Genomic DNA, 22,884 nt, shown 5'->3' on the forward strand with positions numbered 1-22,884 from the left:
AACTTATTATGATCTATTGGTGTAATTATTGCTATTTAATTTTTATAATAAAGAGTTACCTATAGTTATACATGATAAAATATACGACAAAAAAAAGTTTGTGCACTAAAAAGGAATCAATCCAAATTTAGTTTTGGAATACTCTGAGCAAAAGACAAACTCAACTGAGGGCTCTTTCACACCTACCTCATTTGGTCCGGATATTCGGACTTTTCAGTTTGATCCGAACCAAAATTAACCAAAATCCCCCAGACCACGGTCCAGACAGAACAACCAAACCTTGGTCCGACGAGAAGTGAACCATAGTTTGGTTCGTTTGTATTGTGAAAACATTTTTAGGATGGAAAGAAAAAAATGAGCCGCGGCAGCACATGGGGAGAGGAGGAGACCAAGTTTTTAATTGAAATATGGCCTGACGACGTTATAAAAAGTCAACTGAAAAAAAATCATATAAATGCCAACACTTTTCAGGTATTTTAGGAGAGGATGAGAGAGAGATGATATGAGAAGACGGGAGAGCAACGCCACCTGAAGATAAAGAACCTATAGTAAGCTATATAGTAGGTATAATGTAACAGCAACAAATTTAATCTGTTCATTCATTTTTCTCCATTCATTCAAACAGTGATAGAAGGCTACCTGCTGTCACGTCGTCAGATGCCGTCAGATGCACACCTGCCTACAAACCAATCAACGTCAAGTAGAGAGGAGGCAGCCCACGTAGGTGATGACAACAGGATATAGGTATGTCAAGTAAAGTCCTTTAGTGCGCTTGCATAATTGCGATGTGAAACCAAAACTAACTGGACAAAATGTGTAACAAAAACATGAACCTTGATTTGGACTTTCAGGTGTTAAAAGTCCCTAAAAGATTCAGACTGTTGAAAGACCAGTGGAGCCAGAACATATGACATTTAATTTGACATTTGAAAAACTAAAACATATTAGCCTAAGTGATTAATTGTATAACTAAAGCAATTAATTAATTATATAGCAATTATAGCTACTCTTTAGTATGTTTTAATGAGGTTACATTTTCATAACAGACGTGATTATCACCTAAAAACCCTTGTATGTTCAATGAGGAGAACCGTACCAATCATGCACCCAACATCACTCGCAGTGTGACTACATTGACTGGTAATATCTGATTGTTTAACAGTGAAAGTGTGGGAACAGTAGAAACACTGTGGAGCACTGTGTAGAACAACAGCAGCAACAACGCAGGAACACACATTAAATGAGATTTATGTATGCTGGGAGGATTCCCAACACACCATACCTCACAACAGAAGTCACATGATCAGCACTCAGTTCAGTCATATGAATGCCGATCATGGCTTCAACTCTCTACTCATTTTCCCTTTGTTATTCAAGATAACTTCATCCAGGATGAACAAATCAGCGGGGGATCTGCCCATGCCTCCACACACGTGCCCCATCCTGTCTCGTGTTGTCCACGCTGCCACGGAACTGCACAGCATGAATGGAGGAAACTGCAGAAATTGGCTCTGTGATATCTCAGTATAACATTTCAAATCAGAGTACAAACTAAAAGTGGACCCCTAACACCACTGGTGTCCTATTTCAAAATAAAAACAAATGTAGCGTGCTCGCTGTATTCTCATTGCGGGATGTCAGCAAGCTGTTTTCTCTCTCCGCCAATCACCGTGAGGCGGACTGGACCCCGCCCTCTGTTCTCTGCGTGTACTTGGAGCTGGAACATTTTGTTATAAGGCCAAATTAGTTCCCACAGCTGGACAGCCTGTGGCACTGCGTTAGCGTTGTCATTATTAACAACGAAAAGCTACTTCTTGTTGACAGACTGGCGTTTAACCTCTCCGAACAACCAGGTAGACGTAAGGACGTCACACTTTATTAGTTTAGAGTTAAAGTAATGACAGATAAACACATTCTCCCTTCATGCTTACTTTCAACAAAAAAGAAATTATGGATATTTGCGACGGGAAGAAAAGGAGAAAGGTAAGCGGCGGTGTGCGGGGCTGCAGGCGGAGCGTGGCCGGGAAGATGAAGCGGGAGGCGGGCAAAATCCTCCGCTCCCTCACGGTGGAGGACAACAACCACACAGAGCCCATGGAGGAGGAGGACGACGACGACTGCTTCTCCATCAGCTTTCTCCGGAGCGACCGGCTAGAGCCCGCCGTGGTGGTGTCCCCCCGGTACAGCCTGCTGCGGGAGGTGGGCCGGGGAAGCTACGGGGTGGTGTATGAGGCTATAGCCCGGAAAACAGGGGCTAGGTTGGCGGTGAAAAGGCTCCAATGCGACGCCCCGGAAAATGTAGAGCTAGCTCTGGCCGAGTTCTGGGCCCTGACGAGTCTGGAGAATCGACACCAGAATGTGGTCCAACTGGAGGAGTGTGTCCTGCAGAGGAACGGTCTGGCCCAGAAGATGAGCCATGGGAACAAGAGGTCCAAACAATACCTGGGTCTGGTGGAGATGTCACTCAAAGGTACACAAGCTACTGTCATGTTTATTACTCACTTGCGAGCAGTACAATAACAACAAACCCACTGATCTTGGAAGTTCTTACTCTTAAGGCAAGTCAATAAATTTAATGTTAATAAGTTTAAGAGGTGATTTTGCCATCTTAAACTCCTAATGCTAAAGTCTCAGCTTGCTCATGTTGTAATAAAAGCACTTTAAATGTAACCCTGAAATATCTTGTCAGTGTAGGTAAACATGCACTTAGAGTTCTTAGTAAATAGCAGTGTTACCCACATTTTGGCCCTAAATCACAGTCACAGATAAATTATTAAAGATCTTTGCCTCCTCCATTATTTATGTCACTTAATACAAAGATTATTTACAGTAATGGCAGTGTTTGCATTGCATGTGTAATTGTATGTATTGCATGTATAGTTGCATATATTTGTACTTAAACGTGAGGGTGCAATATTTTATAAGCTATAAACTGCAATGTACAGTGTAAGACACTTATAAATTCTAAAGGAATTTTGTGGATCAAAACAGTCTTTCTGTCAGTGACGTAACTATACAGTACGTTGCCTATAGTAGTCACAGAGAGTACACTGTGTTTCTCTCAGCTCACAAGAGAACACAGTGTACTACTTGGCAGCATGTAAACCAGTTGATTGTTGACTGAGATTTCAGACAATAAAAAGTAATGTTACAGTGTAATTTGGGATGTTCTAATGAAATACTGTGGCTAACTTCTGAAAGGTTACATTTTTATTGTCATTATTGTCATCAATCCAAATTTGACCCACTTCCATCACTTCCTTTGTTATTGCTCAGCAGGCCTCATAGAAATACATCAGCAGTAGCTGTTACATATGTCGTCATAAGATTGAAATTTTGTCACTGAAATACCAACATTGACCTGTGCTGTTTAACTGGATTTTTATCGGCATAAGTCAGCATTGGTATTTCTCTGCTTCTTTTCTAACAGCCTGGCTGTTATGTAAGTGTCACTATTCTGGCTCTTAAACTAAATACTAGTCTGACACTAAAATCTTCTGCAGCCATCCAGTGATGACAGAGATTGTTCTTAGGATTTGAATAAAAACTGACTTGTTTTTAATCTATATGCCCTTTTAGCTTTTGTCTTGGACCACTTAACCTAGTTTCTAAAAATGTAAAGCTCAGCAGTCAGCAGCCCACAGTGAACATCAGGGAAGGTTGTTTATCTATGTAAAGCATCTTTAAACGTGCTTTTAAACGTGCTGTATGAATAAAATGTATTATTAATATTATTACAGGTCAGTTTATGGGAGCAACGCAGACATTTTGAAAGTCTTTTTCATAGGTACCTCAAAGTTATACTCCATATTTGGAGTCATTTGTGAAATAAATGTACCGATGTCCATTTGTGCTCTACTGATAAATCGGCCAGGCCGTTATATCGGTAGATATTAGCTTATTACAGATATTATTATCATTATTATTATTATATAATATTATATTAGCATTTGTGCATATGTTGGCTAATAAGTAACATCAAATGTCAGTAGAGAAACGTAAAAGATATGTTTGAAGTAATTTAGGAAATGTCTGTGTGTATTTTTCCTCTGTAGAATGTCTTGCTCACAACATATCTTGGTCATAATTCTTGCATAATCAAAATTTAAGGACCCAAACTAAAAATGTTAAAGTAATATGTTTATGTAAAAAAAACTGATATTGGCTGATATTTCATTACTGGATCTTTAAACTCTCAAATATCAATATTCAAAAGTTTAACTTCAAAAAAGTCAGCCTCTAGTGTCCACTATTTACAGTCTCACATATAAAAGGTCATATATTTAAAAAGCATGCATACTGTTTTGAAGGTCATCTGCAAACTAAATTGATCATGAGACGAGATGCGTCAGGATCCAGGTGGCTTACCACCTCAGCTTAATGTCCTGAGATACCCCGATTATTATGTCTCAGACAGAACAGGACAGTTAATCTGAGCAACAACACCCATCTGCTGCTGGTCTAATAAACAGAGAAGTCTGCAAAGGTGTAAAACTCAACACTCTTTGAAGTGGAAGCAACACAGCTGAATGAAGTATGTGCAGATCATCAAGCTCTCAGTTGCGTGCGATGACAAACCACCGACAATGGTGTCGCTTCCTCTGAAGAAAAAAATCACTGTCTTTAAGGTTTCCAACAACACACCAAGTATCTTTAATTCATCAGACCTGTGGATGACTTATTCTTTTCTTGCATCCATTAGAATTTGAAAAACTATTATTATTTTATCTTTTACTTTTATTATCGTATTTATTGACAGTAGTTAGTCCTCAAACCTCAGAGCCTTGGAGCACAGTCAGCACATAATTAGCATGTCAAATACTTCACTGAAATGGCAGTGAAAGTAGCACTGAATATACAGTGTAAGTGCTTGACTTGTGTAGTAGCTCTTGTGTTTTAGAGTCATCGTTAGTGTTAGTTTTGAGCTCTAATGACGTGACTGACTGTCACAGTTTGTCTTGGTTCTGCTGTCATCTCATTAATTGTCATATATCTGTCTGTAATCTGCCCACTACAGGGGAGCGCATCCTGGGTTACCCAGCGGAGCCCTGCTACCTCTGGTTTGTCATGGAGTTTTGCGAGGGTGGGGATCTCAATCAGTACATATTGTCTCGCCGGCCTGACCGCCAGACCAATAGGAGCTTTATGCGCCAGATGACAAGTGCGGTGGCTTTCCTGCATAAGAACAACATTGTCCATCGTGATCTGAAGCCAGACAACATCCTCATCTCACAGAAATCTGGTTCACCTGTTCTGAAAGTTGCTGACTTTGGCCTCAGTAAAGTTTGTGCTGGCCTGAACTCCAAGAACAGTGAAGAATACCCAGCGGCGGGAGCGGGCAGCAGAGGCAGCAACCAGAACAACATCGGCAACATAAACAAGTTCTGGTTGTCGTCAGCTTGCGGTTCGGACTTCTACATGGCCCCCGAGGTATGGGAAGGCCACTACACAGCTAAGGCTGATATCTTCGCCCTGGGCATCATCATCTGGGCAATGATTGAGCGGATCACTTTCATTGATGCAGAGTCCAAACGTGAACTGCTGGGCACCTACATCCGGCAGGGCTCAGATATTGTACCTGTTGGGGAAGCGCTTTTGGAGAACCCCAAGATGGTTCTGCACATCCCTCAGAAGGCCAGGAGCTCCATGTCTGAGGGGGTGAAGAAACTCCTCCAGGACATGCTTGCAGTCAACCCTCAGGACCGACCAGACGCCTTCCAGCTGGAGGTGCGGATGGACCAAGTCACGTGTGCCTCGTGACAGCCCCCACCTTTCAAATCCTTCTCCTTTTTCTACCCTAACCAGTCAAAGAAGGGACCTCTTTCCTTCCCAGGTAAACTCAACTCCTTTGACTACTTGCTACCTTACTACTTTTAGGAATGTTCTTGTTAGGTTTGTCTTATGCAACAGAGTGGACTGCAGGTTTTCCTCCAAATCAAACCATACAACAGCTAATTTCACAGATTTAATCATTTTAATTAGTTTACTAGAGAGGAGGAGCAATCATTGAAATGAGCTGCTCTAGTGATTAGTGTGAATTAAAACCTGCAGACTCCTCTTTGACATAGGACTAACCACCCTGGCTTAAAGAGAACATTGGCCATTGGTAACCCAGGGCTGAAAACAGGTAATCTTCCTTTCAGCTGACACCATTAACCTTTCTTTGGCCTGGTCACTGGTTGGGATGTCCTCTTAATATAAAGCCACTGGTTTGTGTGGTTTAGTACTTTTTAGTGACATGTTCTTTCTCTTCACCACTTTATAATGAAGAGAGAAGCAAATTAGGCTGACTTTGATGAAGGTTAGGCGCGTTTCAGTTCGGCACTAACGTGATGGCCAAAACTACAAAAATAAGATCCACGTTATAACAAACTCAAACCATCCTACAAGAGAACTACGTAGAAAAATATCGTATTTATTGCATCTCCATTGGTGAAAGTGGTGATCTGTTGAGCCATGGCCTAGTCCCTTCACTCCAAATAGTTCCTAAGCCTGATTGCTGTCTCTGATTTCTGCCAAAGCTTCCCACGTCACTGTCAAGGAAACAGGATTAACAAGAGTGAAATTAACCACTGCCCCGCTGACGTCAAGAAACAAAACCTGGATATCGATAAGATTAACGAGATGACTGAAGAAAATAGTGTACGAGTTATTTAATGTCAGCGAATGTCACCGCAGATAAATCTTGCTTAAAGTAAATTAACAACAAAAAAAAAGTGCAGTAAAAGACGAAGGCAGGTAATAGGAGGAGTGCTGATGGCCTCTGGGGATGGAGAGGGTGGTTTAAAAGCTATGTAGGGAGGAGGGCTTTTAGACAAGCACAAGCAGGGTACAGCCTGGGCCTGAGGGCAAACAGCCTGGCTTTGATTAAATACACACAGTCAGGGTGCGTGCATGTGTGTGTGTGTGTTGGTGACATTGTGAGAGAGTGAAGCAGAAAATAAGATATGAAATGAATCTAATGAAATTTAAAGTGCGGCCATAAATTCTCAAAACTGTCAAAACCAAATAATAAAGCAAATTGTGTAAAAATGTGATATCAATTCTAAAACTCTTAATTTGGAGTATTCAACATTCCTGCTTGGCTACTCTTAAATCACTTACTACTAATACTTACTCTGACTATGAGCATAATCACATTAAATAATCAGAGTCCGGTGTTTACATCAACATTATGATTGGATTATAGGTGCGCACTTAAACATACTGTAGCCTGCTGCAGGCCTCTCTTACCACCGTCAGTAACCAGGAAGTACTTTGACGATGAATACTAAAATACTTTTGAAGGGAACGTTTACATTTAAGCTAATGCTTATTCCACGTTCTTGTCTTATAGGAGTTACTGTATGTAGCGATTTTTGACTTGTAAATACTGTTCACTCTAACACCTGAGTTGTCTTTTTAAAAGCTGAGAAATATCCAACTTGGCACTTAATAATACAGAAATACCTGAAAACATATCAAACATGGACGCTTCATATCAGTCAACTTCTGGTAATTAAAGGTAATTAAACCCAGATTTAATCCATATAATGTTATATTGTCAATGCACAGTATGTTTAACCCTCATATGAGCAGCTCTGCATTCATTCAACTGTATTGAGTTGTCTGAAACTTTTTGCCTTGTGAAACATGGGAATCTTTCCCATCTCTGCTCTATCCCGTATCACGTGAATACAGCTTTCAACTTGAAGTTCTCTTAGTCATATTAGCATGTGGAATGTGTCTTAACACTATTGTATCCATGAGCCTCGAGCTAGAGCAGTGAAATCAGTTGTAGCTTATTCTGAATGCTTTGTCCCTGCAACAAGGAACAGGCCACTGCACTGTAGCTGCTGAATTTATCCAAAACCGTCTCTAAATGGTTTCGTAGTTGATTATACAGAAATTTAACGGTATCGCAACAGTGTATTAATATTGTACATACTGTACATAGGCCATATTCATTTATTAGCTACACAGTTTTGTAAGCTTTCACCTTTTGATTTGTCATTGAAGCAGAATAAAAATATCGATGTCATGACATCACTTCCTGTCTAGCCTCTGTTCCTTCAGCATTTCTTCCATCAGTATTTTTGAAAAAATAAAACATGTTCCAGGGGTTTACTTCCCATATTTTAGGACAAATATATCAACTATAGCGCCGGCTTTTACAAGTTGAAACTATGATTATTTTGTAAGCACACAAAAAACTCCAGCTGTCATGAACCAGCATGGCGTCATCATAACTTGGTTCCACCAGTAAAATTCACTCTTTTGATGTCATTTTTCTGACTCTCTAGCTGTTATCTCTGCTGTCTGAAAACTTGCAGCTGCTGTTTTTACAGACGTGTCTGAGCTAACTGCAAAGCCTCAACGTGTTCATGGTTTTGGCGAGTGATGGTCCTGCAGTGGACTGTGGGTTTATGGGAAATTACGTTTGTTAAAAAACCTGAAATATTGAATAAAGACGATAATAAAAAATGCCCTCCTTGTCTAAACATTTGGAGTGAACAACACAAGGATGGGTTTTTAATTATTAATGTTACTAGAAATGTGGTGTTAAAAATACTCCAACAACAAGTCTTAACTTCATGAATGTTGATGTTAAGACCCAATTCACTGCATAAAGGGAAATGCAAATTTGAAAGAACTCCCTCCACCCCCAAAAATAAAAAACAGCAAACTAACATGCCCACTACTTAGGAAACAACTACTTCTACAGTGACAGTGTCAGAGTCCCTGTAAGATCTTAATAATTTATCTCAGTTTGCTAAGTAGAGCAGAAACTCCCTGTAGCATATCAATCAGCCTCTGACTCTATGTTCTGTGACCTGAACCAGATGTCTGTTTGTTTGAACTTGAACCCTCCATTGACTGGGACTAAGCTTAGTCATTTGTTTGACAATTAGCTCTCGTATCCTGCACCCATTCTTCTTTAACCCCTGATTGTAGAGCCTCCTCACCCTGTGACGGAACATGTCTCAGCTCCTAGCTGTCGGCGGGGTCACCGATGGACTCTGAAGGCGCGTTTGTGCACTCGTCTGCTGCAGATTGACCTCTTTCTCTCGTGGCATGATGGGATAGCATGTTATGCAACAGGCCAACAGCTCCACACTGGTTCAATGGGAAAACCTGTCATCTGTTGGAGATAGGGATTAGTGGCTGTAAACACAGAGAGTGGAGTGGAGAGGAGGGGAGGGCGGTTGTCTCTGCTGCATGTGTGTCGTTATGTGCTGGGAGCTGGTTAACCGAGGGTTCAGCTGATGACAGCACAGTGACGATACTCGCATCAGTGATGAGATTTGACGCATGCAGAAATAGAAAAAATCTGTGGGTGCTGTTACTGTTTCTTTATTAAGAATGGGATCTGGTCCAGTCAGTGTGGGGATGGATATGTTGCAGTCAGATTATTTAATATTATTGATTAATGCTTCGGCTATTTTTCTTCCTAATTGATTGATCACAATCTATGAAATGCCACAAAAGAATGACAAATGCTGTAGTGTTGTTGTTAATATATTTATTGGACTTTAGGGCTTTAGCCCTCATAATAATAGTGATCTGATTTTTGTCTGTATAGCCTGGCTGATTCTGGATTTTTGAGACTGATGCTGATCAATATTTGGGCGTAAAAGAACAAAACAATAATTATATATTGACTGATGTTAATTTTTTTATATAAACCCACAAAATACATAAATGTTTTTGAAATGGATTCCTTAGATTTGCTTTATAAAAAAATTGGGACAAAGATATGTAGTGAGAGGAACATTAAGTGTAAATATAAACTTTTCAGTCCTCTCTGAATAAATTTCTATAAAATAATCGAAAACAGGTAATAATTTGACGTCCAATATGATGTTTTCATTTTAGCAAATCCTCACATTAGAGAGGCTGAAACCAGGCAACGGTTGGCAATTTTTCTTGAAGAATGACTTAAACTATTGATCAGTAATAGATAAAACCTTTAGCTCTGAATGGCATCACTGTTGCTACACGACCTTAAACACGTCATTGGCATTTCTGTACTGCAGTTAGTTGTTGTTTATCAGCCGATATATGAACCAGGCGGAGCTCTGTCTTGACTGGAGAATATTTTAAAAAGCTATTTGGTTTCTTGGATACTTTTAGTATCAAAACAAATGTTTCTAATGGGTTTAAATGAATAGAATTATTAGTGCTGGTACTGGAGCCCTAGAATGAATTTCTATGAGATTTGTTCAAATGTTCAAATTTAAACATGCTGCCTGATCATTTGTCAGTCCCATGTTTACCTCAATCTTCTGCGCTCCACCTTCACCAGCTGTCACTTTGTGTCATGAAAAGAGTAGGGATGGGGATCCAAAACCAGTTCCAATTGAGAACAGGTTCCAAATCTTCCGATCCATCGGAATCATATGCCTCCGAGCTTATCAATTCCTCTTAACGATGCCCAAGCATGAGGCAAACTCAACTGCAAGGGAAGTGCAACCTCATTTTCAAAAAGGCAGCGGTTGCAAATATGTTTTGATTTAATTACCAAACAGTTACCTTTACGAGACGAATGTGAATTACATTGTGAACTTTCTCCGCCGTCACCCAGAGACTAGCATAGCTAACTCAGTTCTCAGTCTGTTTCACCTCAAAAACCCTGCACCCACTCAGCATGTTGTACAAGGACAGCGGGAGCAGAGAGGCTGCTCTCCACTGCTGGAGACACGACGTTGATAACAGCACAGCTCAGCACATTAATTAATGCAGTTAACTATTGGCTGCAGGCCATTTATCTTATCTTCCAGTCATGTTTCATATATATAGTTGTGTTGAAACTGAAAGCCTGTGTACGCCTATTTTTTTCCCCACAAAAAAAATTGATCAGGAATCGATAAGGGAATTGATAAAGAATCAGGCCGATAAGCAGAATCAATAATGGCATTGGTATCAATAAAATCTTAACAATTCCCATCCGTAGAAAAGAGTAGAAAAGAGATTATCCACAACCACTGCTAGTAAGACAGTGCCTTTAAAAAGTTCTCATGCAGTTAAGATGGAACTTTTTGAACTTTTTCCAGTGTTTGTGATCAGCACTAATTGTTTCCAGTGCATCCTATCTTAAATGAACTGGTTTGACTGTCTTTGCTGCTGTTGTATGAAAGAAAAGAGCAATATCATTTATGACTGTGTATGAGCAAATACTCAATGTTTAATGACATGGATCAGGATTTGGAAATCCCTATCAGATGTTCGTCAGCATCATATCATAATCATGTGTATCTCTTTTGTTCGACTTGTCCCTGACAATCTGTCTCACCCATCCTCCCTGTCCATCCTCTCTCCCCCCCCCACCCCACCCCCTCCTCCACTGCTGGACAATGAGAGTGCTTCTCCTGGTTCAGGGCTTAGGGAGACTTGCGTCGGGAACATTTTGTCCTCTCGCTGGCTGCCAGCCGTGTGCTGCCTCTGTCTAAACCAGGCCAGAGCAGCGTAAGCCCCGGCCCTCCTCACGTGTACAGTCTTTACACTGGGACTTCATCGACAGCATGAAGAGGGTTTTGACAAATGGCAAGTTGAGGCATTTTCAGGGTGTTGTCCTCGTATGGCGCACGCCAATGTCTCTACATACTGTGTTAAACATATTGATGCCTTCAAGCAGTTTTGATGTCTTTTCTCTCTCGCTCTCATCTTCATATTCCTGAGCAGTTTTAAACAGACAGGAGGGGCTGACAGAATGCTGATCTTGCTTGTCTAAAGGAAATGCAATTGTTTGGATGGCGGTTTGCAGGCAGGGTACGGTATGTTCCCTATAGGCTCAGTCAGTGGGGGGTATTACAGAAGGGCTGAGAAACGCCAGCCTTTATGAGATTTTGGGTATGGGTGTGATGAGCACATTGGCGCACTTATGCGTATTTGTAAAAGTGAGCATTCAGTGGCTGAAAAGGTTGTAAATATTTCCTCAGGGCCCTCAGGGTTCAGAGCAAGAACCGCAAAAACAAGTTCCTGTGCAAATGACTACGGTGAAGCACCTCTTAGTCTCTGTGTTTACTTAAAATATGAACAGTGGAGGGGGAAAGTGGAAAGGTTAGGAAAGGTTTTAGTGAAAAGCACAAGGCCTTTTATGTTTTCTATCATTCATCCATGTAAATCTGTCATGAACCTTCCAGAATCCCATACAGACACTGTTGTCCCACAGCGCTCTGGAATAACATGGATCCACATCTTTTCCACTTCACTGTCCCCATTCATGGTGGTTGTGTTGGATCTAATGTGATGTAAGCTCTTTACACCGTGTTAATCTCCTCACAGTCTGCGTACCATCTATCACAGCTTCACAACTCCAGCTGACTTTCCACCACTGCAGGTGCTCTATGTGCTAATATTCCAGCCTCTCTGCGAGCTCTCACCAGAACGTGTCGTGTTGACAGTTCAGATCGTTGAACGGTTCTGACTGAGCTGACAGAGTTCATTTTGACCAATAAATTATAGGTGAGAAGAGACATGGTTAAACTTTAATTTCTAGTCATAATACCTTATTTAAATCAATGTTCTCTTTAATTGGTTGGGTATTCATGTGCAATTAGTAAATAAATAAAAGCAATAAAAGCATGTTTGAAATGATCCCATCCAAAAGGATCCCATTAATTCTTTTTTTTTTTTTTTTTTTTTTAATTTTGACCCAAGATATGTGCAGAATGGAACATCTTAGAGTGGGAAAAATAAACAGTTTTTACTGAAAGTGGGGGTTGACCTTGGAAAATGTTTTTCTTCACATTTAAAATTTTTGAAAAATGCTACAAAGGTTCTGGAGATATACATGTGACAGTTTTTCAGTTTTTGGGGAGGATCAGATTTCCCTTTTTTACCAAATGTCAGACTTCATGGACATAAAGTGTCCAGAATTAGAACCCAGTGTTTTAGTTAAGTTTTGGTCCATCTCATCTTAGTGGCATCCAGATAAAAACAACATGTATTCTTTATGTTTTGTTACATCCTGGAAAATCCTAATGCTTATTTCTCATTTTTGTTATGATCTGTCCTCATTTGTTAATTCAGCTCTATTCTCAATAGAATTATGTTGACATTTAATTACAGAATTTTCACACTAGTGAAGCCAAGAGCTAAGGGTTGGTTTTAACTTTGTTAGGGACAGTTTTTGTCAGATTATTATATTATAAACCTGACACTAAAATTGATATTCGAAATTTAGATATGTGCTGTCTGTCTGCTGTAAAGCATTTTCAAACCTCAGTTGAGGTTCAGTAACTCTGTCCTCTCTTTCAATCTGTTGATTTGAGCTGTACAACTCAAGCACAACCCTGCTGCTGATACAGTAGTTGTCAACCTACTGTATCTTTACATCATACTAAATAGAGATGCAAATTTTAAGCAGTTTCCTTGATTGATAATCTTCACATTAACTAATACCAAACCTCCCATTTGTATTGTTACTGATACCGAAACTGAAATGAAAATATTCAGTAATAACTGACTGATTATTTTTAGTTCTGTGATATGTGAATCATTTAAACTTTAACTACCAACCGCTGCAGCTAGTGGACAGCGTGTAGTTCAGCCTGAGGGTTGCCAGATCATCAGGTCATGTATCCCCCATATCTTGTTCTGCTCACTTTGCACAGAAAACACACCACACACTCTACCAAGATCTTACCAGTAAGTCTATATGGAATTGGTTGTCACTGGACAATTCTGCAATACCTTGACAATCTATGCCGATGGGTGAACTGTCAGACAGATGTTATTCCAGATGACTGATCCTGACAGAATGACATTTCTTTTAATAGTTTCTCTGTTTTATCAGAAAGTAGAAAATACCCCTTTGGCTGAATGTCATCCCAATTTTCCCATTGTCTGTATTGTCCACTGGTTATCAAAAGTCATCATCATATTGACCCAACCTCTTTACTTGCTGGAAATGCTTTGTCCTGTTTGCATCAAGAGGAACCTGGAGGTACACACCTAAACTTAAATAATGGACAGTTTTTATGAATGTCAGCCAAGTGGAATGTTTTGCTCTGCATGCCATATACCCGCAAAACCCCCACAGGCTCATAAAAAGCTAACGCTCCCTCTCTGACTGCTAATCATAGAGAGCTGCCACGGCCTCCGAGGCTCACAAGAAACCAGCCCCCACCACTTCCCCAAACATACCAGTCTCCGCCGGTTTTTTAACGAGGTAGTCTGTTTTTGGGTTATGCAACAACAAATGACTGGCAGGGTTGCTGAGGAGGCAACAGGCCTCAGTTTGTCCAGGATCTACTAGAGTTAGACCGTCACCGTGTTTCCTTAGTTTTACTTATTTATTTAGCTGTAATAACAAAGCTGACAAATGATATGCTGACTTCAGCAAAGGTTTGACCAGCAGATGTGTCTGAAGGCTCAGTAGTAGCCTGGTTTCTGTAAATCTGTGTATACAAGCAGTTGATCAGTAACCAGATTTCAACTCTACCCCCTTATTCTGGAAGCGGGGCTTACTGACTTTAACTGTACAGTGATTGGGGGGGGGGGGGGGATATGTGTGTGTCGGTTGGAGCAGACTGACAGAGTAGTGAGAGGCAGACAGGTAGACAGACAGAGCAGCCAAAGTGTCTGAATTTAATGGGTGGAATTTGGGCGGATGCATCACTCCGTGTAATGATCTCTCCTTTCATCTAGTCGCTCTGCTGCACTTTTTCTGCCCACAGGTCTTTTGTACAGCACATGTGAACTTTTAAAAAGCTGATTAGACACACAGTTACATGTATACATCACAGAATAATCAGCATTCTCCAGGAGAGCTGGGGAAACCAGGTCTTTCTAATCCCCTACCCCAGTTACAGTAACCAGATATCTCGTATGTATCAATCTTAATCAACAAGAGGCACATGCACATCTATGAAGGAGAGACTGTCTGAAAATGCGCGCCACTATCCCTATTTGTAGGATTCCTCGTGTCTCGTCCCTCTCTGTGACTGCAGGTTTTTCACCCCGCCTTCATGAGTGGCCATTTAGAATGGGTGTAAACACTTTTACATTTAGGCATCTGTAGACGACACGTTGTATGAACTAGTTCGTTTGAAGCATACTGGGCCCATGAACAGCTGCGCATACTCTTTGTGTGTCTATGCCTGTGGAGGAAAAATGTGAATACTCAAGGGAGTAAAACAGCTGCCATGAAATTGATGTACCGAACAGAAACATCATTCAAAGGAGACAGTTGCAGACTGTCTACACCGGACGCGTTACAGTCTCATTTTTTCATGTGTCTGACAGAACAGATACACTTCAGTTAGAATCAGTAGCGCTGTCTACACCGACCACATAATGGTTCACGTTTCACTTTGCTTTACACATCTAACTGTTCTTCTCAGTTCTTCTCACTTATGCTTGTGACTACACTGATTGTCTACTGGGATGTGAGTGTCTGAGCTCACTGCAGTACTGTAACTGAATGCATCCGGTGCAGACACTGACAGAGGATGGAAGAATTGCATTCATCCATAAAACATGTTCCAGACTTCACAGTATAAAATGGTGCGTACTTGGATGTTCCAAAATAGCTGTCTATGTGGAGCCTTCTATAGTGGAAACCGCTTATAGTGATCACGTCCATCCGGGTCAAATTGATCACTATAAGCAGATGATTATTATAGCCGATTTTTTTTTTCTTTTTCTTTATTTCTCACACAGATTACCATGTAATTGACATTTGTATATTTATTACATGAATATAAAGTAATGAAACGGGCAGCTTCACTATTTACTGAATTTTATTGACTGTTTCAAAATACAGAACAGCTGTTTCAAACGCTTGTTATTTCGCTGCTGCATCTCATCGGCTCATTTTTGGCAGTTTGTCATAAGCTTCAAGGAGACTACGTTTTTCATTGAGAGAAAAAAGTTCCAGTTTCCTTTTTTTTCCAGTCATGATTTCAGTGTGCACGCAGCACCAGCCTCAGGTAACCAGCCTGAAGCAGACGGGTTGTGCGTTTAGGCTGTGGGGGGGTGGGTTCGGGGGGGGCTGCAGGGGTGCCGCAGCGAGAATTTGAACCAGAATCAACTTTTGGAGAAATGCAACCTGTAAGGCTGCACACCCTGCCATGAGGGAAGACAAAAACATTACTAAGAAGAGAGGAAGACATTTCTCTTTGTTTGATTACGTTAAAAGTAAAGTTAGGCTTTGCTGACGGCTTCCTGAATCATTTTTAAAAAAGACGGGAGAAAAAGAGAAAGAGAGAAACAGTGGTCGAGCGAGCTGGAGAGTGGATGAGGAGAGTGAGCAGTGTTAGCGAGAAATCCAGTGAATGAGAGGAATAAAAGGTTATTTTCTGATTGTTTCACGGCGGTAACAAATAATCACACCCACACACCGCACCTCCACACAAACCTGCGGAGGTGCGCTGTAACGCCTGATAATGGTGCTGTAGCTGCTAAATACACATCATACGTGTACTATGGGAGTAAGGTAAAAAGAAAATAGAATTACCGTAGTTTAAAATTTTTTTTCCATATGTTTTCATCTATAAAAAGACCCAAAATGAACACTGTAAGCGGACTACTTGATTACTTAGCGAATTATTTAAACAGCATTTGTGTTGGAATGATTCTGTCCCAAGCTCTTTGATCCATATAAGCGGTTGATCACTGTAACCGTGATCACTATAAGTGGTTTCCACTGTATTACATTAAGAATCACAGGAGCACAATCAGAAGAGAAATACCTCATGGAAACACCTGAAGTAGTAGAAATAACTAGTTCATTTTGAAAAATACTGCATTCTAACTGAAACTGCTTCTTTAAACCTATCAAGTCCATTCAACATACTTGCATTTATTTATGCAAATGATTCTGACTACTTTATTGGCCCGGATCATGGTGGCTCGCTTTCTCCTGTTTACGACCAATAAACCAATAATTTCTTCCTAATGAAACCCTCAACAGAGCTCCATCTTTGTCAAACATTTGCTCATGCAGGGTTGCTGGTTCCAGTCTGTGGAACATCAAAAATAGACACTTGAAACCATCATTTATTGATCACGTACTGTACACACTGTGAGAATTGTCATTTGGATCTACCTCAGTTTGGAAGAAAACATGCCTTGTGTAGTCCGCAGTCAGAGTATGTTTTGTTGCGTAACCCATCCGTCGTGTGGTGTAATGCCTCAGGTCAGAGAGTTCAGAAAGTTCACACACAGGTACAACACTCTGTGAGAGAAGACGCTCAAAGCTGTTCCTGTAAAAACAAGAGCTGAAAAACAAGAAAACTGAGGGAATACTGAACAAATGAACCACACCTGTGAGTTCAGGCAGACGCCTCAGGGCACTGTGAACTGATCCGCTCTTCCTCTCAGTAACAGCACTGGGTTTTCTGAGACTAGATTTTAGTCTGAGTATGGTGGTAAATGACGGGAATTCTTGTACTTGTCCAAAGCTCCGAGATGAACAAAGGACATGAAATCAGCCAGCCTCTGTCAGCTCCTCTACCAGAGAACAGATCGATTAGAGCTTGGCAGAGAATGACTCCTGGGTCACTGAGTGAGATGGCTGCTCTGATGAGCTCTCGCTTTGCAAACTTCTTGAATAAATGGTGTTGACATCATAACTGGACTATCTAGATCTATACTGGGATTAATGAATAACTCTTCCAAACAATCCCGTGATTTGATGAAGCCTGCATCTCCCTCTCCATCACCCATTCAAGACGATAAGAAATCTAAGTTCTCTTTTTTGGAATTAGACCACACCAATCACCCAGCAATCACACAAAGCTGCCAATAGGCAGACAATTCTGTGTTTTCATAGCCAATATCTGATTTATTTTTCTCCATTTGCTTTATGACACATTTTTTTCAAATAGCACAACACTGTACTGTAAATATCTGTGGAATCAAAAGTGCTCATCCTCAGCAGTGACATAAGGACTTTTCCACATCTCCATTCAGCACATCATCCCTCATTCACCATCTCCAACGTATGAACCTCCCGCTAAGCTGACCCACTTGTGTTCATACCATGTGCTGTGTGGTTATGCAACCTATGAAAAGAGGAACAAACCACTGCTAGCCTGAGCAGTGGGATGTCAGCTGCTGGTCTATTATTAGAGTACAGTGCTGAACTAAACCTGGACACATCTACAGGAAACAAACTCAGGTGTCAGGTGTCATTTTACTGCAGGTAGATGTAGAAGCAGTGCATTTGTTGGCTTCACACTGTGACACAGCCAGCGACCTTCATTATTGTCAACTAGTTGTCAGCTGTTGATTTTGGTATTACAGTCATCTGTGAGCTGGGTGCTAGAATGAAATGTGTGTCTTTTAAAGGAATGCTTTTGGAAAATATATTGCCTTCTTTCTTATAATGAGACCTCATGCCTGTGTGTTCAGTACAGAGCTAGAGTCAGGACATGGTAGGTGTATTTTTTAACTTTGGACAGTCTTTATACTAAGCTAGGCTAACCAACACCTTTAAAGCTCACATGCTGTAACTTGTTTGTTAACTCGATACACAAACAAAAATGTAAAAAGTAGTTTGTGGTCTGTGGTTAGAAGAACAGGTTGCCGCATACAATTGGTGAGCACAGGTCTGAGAGTGTTAACCTGATGTACCAGATGGTTTGTTACACAGAACCATCTGAGAAGTCGTCCATGGAAACTGTTTGGAAAAGGGCAGGCACTTTCAAAAAATACTTGGCACCATCTATCGCCATCTTACCTTGCGAGGCAGCACGTCACTCTCCTTAAACACACAAATTGTTGTTTTTACATTACAGTTAGGCTAGCTGTTTCCCCTGCTTTTTTATGCTAGGCTAACCACGTCTCAACTGCAGCTTTGTATTTAAAGTCACAGTGACACAGCAGTTAAAGCATTTACTTCTGTAATGCGACTCATTTCACATTCAAAAACATAAGCTCAAGCTCAAGCACAAGCTTCTACAACCAACAAGTTAACAAGGTCAACTGTGGAAGGGTCAGAAATGAACACAGGGGCATAGGATAAGAGCTTTTCCTACATTTTACTTAATAGCTTTATAAAAAGGTACCTTTCTTTGTCTTGAGAAAGATTGTTTTCTTGTTGTTAACCTGTTCATATCCTCTGTGTCTGCAGCTTTGTTTACTACATGGACGTGGACACCAATTGAAAAAGGGACTCAGTGACAAACTGAGTGAACTGTGAAGAATCCACAATCATAATTTGAGCGGGAAGTGATCAACTGGCTGATGATTCCAAAACCCTGAGACAGGAACAGTATGCAAATCAGACCACAACCGTGCACTTCCAGCACCATCCAGTTTCAATCACTGTCACCATGGAGCTGAGGATGTTTACTGGTGGATAGTGGCAGTGTACCTGAGAGCGGACTGGATGTGACAACAAGGTTTCATGACATTTATGGTTTTCTAGTTGTTGATTTTTGCTCCCAACAGCTCCATTATAGACCTGCTCTTCCTTAACATTTGTAATGTACTCGGCTGTGGCACAGGTTAGCCTACTGTACCAGTGTTCTAAAGTGAAAGCATGGGCTACCCACTTTACTGATGATAATATATGAATGACCATCAACAGGCAACACTACCAGTCTCATTCCCACTCTGCCCCATACAACCTTGTGCCTTAAAGACCATTCACACCAAGTGCGATTTTGTTTCATGTAGAGTTTCTGTCTTCAGAAATGCGCACTTGACCAATTGAACCTTTTGCTTTTTGTTATGTCACACCATTCGAACAATATCCCAGGCTGCAATAATGTCAAGAATGTGATCATTTTGATGCCCCTCCTCTACCCCTGGGTACAACCATGAAGCCAAAATATACAAAATTTTAACTAAAATGATATCGTCATTACAGATTTTGTACTGGTGTATCACATAAAGACGGTTGATTTGCAATCTGTGCCATGTTTTGAAGGCAGAGACAGAGCAAATGTGATTATTGACCGCTAATGGTTTGTATATTGTTGTGAAAGTGTGTGACAGAATTCGCACCATAGAAGTAGCAGGCCTGTATCAACTCCATAGAATACTGTGCATTTGTAACCAAACAATGTCCAGCAGGGAATTCAAACTGGTATTATTGGACATTATTTCCTGTTGCATCCAAAGAACAGCTGTAGGACAAGTATATATCTGTCTCACCATCACTGCGAAGTTTGGATTATATTAACATATTTGCTAAATTAACCAAATTAACCAAGAAACAATCAGAATTTGGCAGACTAACTGGCTGTTTTTGATGGAAGCCTTATATTTTTTTTTAAGTTTGATGCTTTGACAATGACGTAAATAGGTTGCTGTTGTTAATTTTGCTCTGAATATTTTTTACCTTGAGGTTAAGCTTGGAATTTTAGGACTCCTCACAAATTGAAATAACACTTAGAATGCAGTTCATGATATCAAGTCATCAGCCATCAAGGATTACTGAGCACTGTTCTGTACTCTTTACGTTTTAAGGTTTCTGATGGGTGTGATGTGAATTATTGGGTATCTGATTTGGGGATTCTTAAAGGGAAATGTGAAGATTTGCCATCTGGGAATAATCCCCGAAAGCAGCCAGAAGATACCCTCCTAACTGTCCCTATCTTTCTTCCACTCTTTATCAAAATGCTTCAAACACCTTGCAGTGGTATGTAATGCTGAGTAAAAGCAGTGGTTGGTTGTAGTGTACTACAACCCCGACACCTGGGGAATGAGGAAATCACAGCAGTGGTCTTGTGATTAGATTCGAGACAATTGATCATTACAAGTGCACCCATGCATATAAATATTAACTCACAAGACACATGACTGGTCCACAGGTCTCATTGATGGCTTTATTCATAAAAATGTGAGACAGTACTTGATGGTGTTAAACAACTAGGATTTCCAGGTAGATACTAGTAAGAATTAAATACAAAGGTTCAAACACAGAATAATTCAAACATAAAAAAAGAAAACGGGGGGTAGTTAAAGCATCCAGTAGTGAGTCTGAGCAGCAGTTTAAAAAGGGTTTGTATATTCCATGCTAAGAAAGACCTTCATGCTCCAGCATACAACAGAGGAATGACCAAAGCCTCCTTTTGGTTTCAGAGCACTGTGTAGCATGTAGCTTCAATTCAGTGATTCAGCAGTAGTAGTAGATTTTGAAGCGTTTTGTAGTATGGTCCTACCTCATTCTCAGCACTTGGAAAGATCTTATTTACCTTGACTGTCTCATTAGCAACCATTTCTTAGTTTCTGATACAAGTTTCTTTGAGTGGGATAGATTTTTACCTCAGACTTTGTCTCTTTTATCTCGATCCAATCTCTGACAGACTTCTTTGTGTGGCGTTTTGCTTAGCTACAAGCAACACCTAGTTTTTTTTTTTTTCTTTTAATAATGGATCCATATAAACATTTGTTTCTTAATGGCTGCATTACAGAACTAGTCCTGCCCCATACCAAGACTACAATTATGTTGTTTGCATTCAACAACCACAACTCCCATTTGAACTAAAGCTAAAAGTGTTTTAAAGGACTGCCGTCATAGCTTCCACCTGGATACATCCAACTGCCTCCCTGATCTCTCTCTGAGAATTCTTTTGCAAATTTATAGTCTCAGTATTGTACAATCAGACAGTCTCTCCTTGAAGGCATTAATGGTGTTGCTCAGGAGTAGTTGTGTTAAATTCAAACCCTGCCCTCTTTCACACCTCTGTACTCCAGGCCAATTGTTGTGTGATTGTTGGAAAGTAACAAAATTGTCAGTTTGCTCACTTTCCAATTCCATCAGAAAGGGGGTTTCAGGAGACGTTGGCCAAGCCGACAACTTTGTTTGAATCATACTGAGGCCTTAACAGTGTGCTCAATAAACAAAAAGCAAATTTGAACTGAATTGAAAGGTGCAAGTCAATAAGACGTGGATTAGGCAGTGCAAATTTAGGTGAAAGTGCATCCTCTTGAATGTTTTAGAAAAAATTGGCACTTATCTAAGTTGTAGGACTCCTGAATGTGTAGAGATGGTACAAGCAATTGCAATTAAACCACAACAACCTGCTTGTCTGTGTTTAATGTGAATACACTTTGACACTCATGGGAGATGTAGTTGTTAAATGCTAACATTGGTTTTGTTAAAGCATAAAGGTGTTAAATTTCGGGATGAGACATTTGTTTTTCACCTTTTTTCAATATTGTAGCACATACTGATAGGAAACCTGTTTTTACCCTTTGGGGTGTTGAATCGCTGACCTGCTCAGCAGAGTTCAATGTCCATGTTTCTTCAAGCATTAAACCTAACATGGTTAAAAGCCTGTATTAGGCATTGCTGTGGTTGATGGTGCATAAGCTAGCTGAGGATCTTCACAACTAAATCATCACTACTAAAACGTGTTGTTCACTTGCCCTGCTGTCACTGTTCTTGTATGAACCTTTTCATTGAGTTCTCTTCAGACTTGTAATGACTCCACTTGAAAACACTTTACACTATGCAAAATGTTCCACTGCCTCACTGTATTCATCGTACAGGGCCACCCCGTTTTGAAACAATATGTGTAATATCTTGAACTTTTTCTTTTAGTGCATATTTCCAGTGTGTACAGAAATGTATGTTTCAGATGTTGTGTAAAATAAAAAAAATGTTTTTGTTAATGAAGCTAACAGGAGCCATTAGATGTTTGAGAAAAGCATCATGTTTTTTGCTGTATATGTTTGACAACTTTTCTTGAAATAAATGATCAAAACTAGGACTAGATTTCTGTCTGGACTTTTTAAAATAAATTTACTACACAACCCCCCTTCGCCCCCCCTCCTGTTGTTGTCACCATAAGGGCATGCTACATGACACACACCCCTGACCCCTAACCCCTAACCCCCAATGCACACCCCTAACCCTAACCATGAGTGCGTTGCCAGAAAAAGATTTATTATGTCCCAATATATAGTATGCCAAAAGTACCAGGATGTCCTACTACATCTGGT

The 22,884-nt window shown here is 40.4% G+C and overlaps 1 protein-coding gene across 1 annotated transcript; it reads left to right on the forward strand.

Annotated features, from left to right (window-relative positions):
• The first annotated feature begins 1,691 nt into the window (after positions 1-1,691).
• stk35 (serine/threonine kinase 35) lies at positions 1,692-22,652 on the forward strand. The gene is made up of 3 exons (XM_044351396.1): positions 1,692-2,470; positions 5,018-5,833; positions 19,061-22,652. The coding sequence occupies exons 1-2, from the start codon at positions 1,924-1,926 to the stop codon at positions 5,758-5,760; spliced, it is 1,290 nt and encodes a 429-aa protein (XP_044207331.1). The 5' UTR covers positions 1,692-1,923; the 3' UTR covers positions 5,761-5,833; positions 19,061-22,652.
• The last annotated feature ends 232 nt before the right edge of the window (positions 22,653-22,884 follow it).

The sequence above is a fragment of the Thunnus albacares genome, chromosome 5 (assembly GCF_914725855.1).
Source record: "Thunnus albacares chromosome 5, fThuAlb1.1, whole genome shotgun sequence".
In the NCBI taxonomy this organism is placed as follows: Eukaryota; Metazoa; Chordata; class Actinopteri; order Scombriformes; family Scombridae; genus Thunnus; species Thunnus albacares.

Bases quoted from the DNA above. Each gene is read 5' to 3' on its own strand.
- stk35 (XM_044351396.1), top strand. From the start codon at position 1,924: ATGCTTACTTTCAACAAAAAAGAAATTATGGATATTTGCGACGGGAAG. The intron at 2,471-5,017 runs GTACACAAGCTA...TGCCCACTACAG, and splicing joins GGTGGAGATGTCACTCAAAG to GGGAGCGCATCCTGGGTTAC.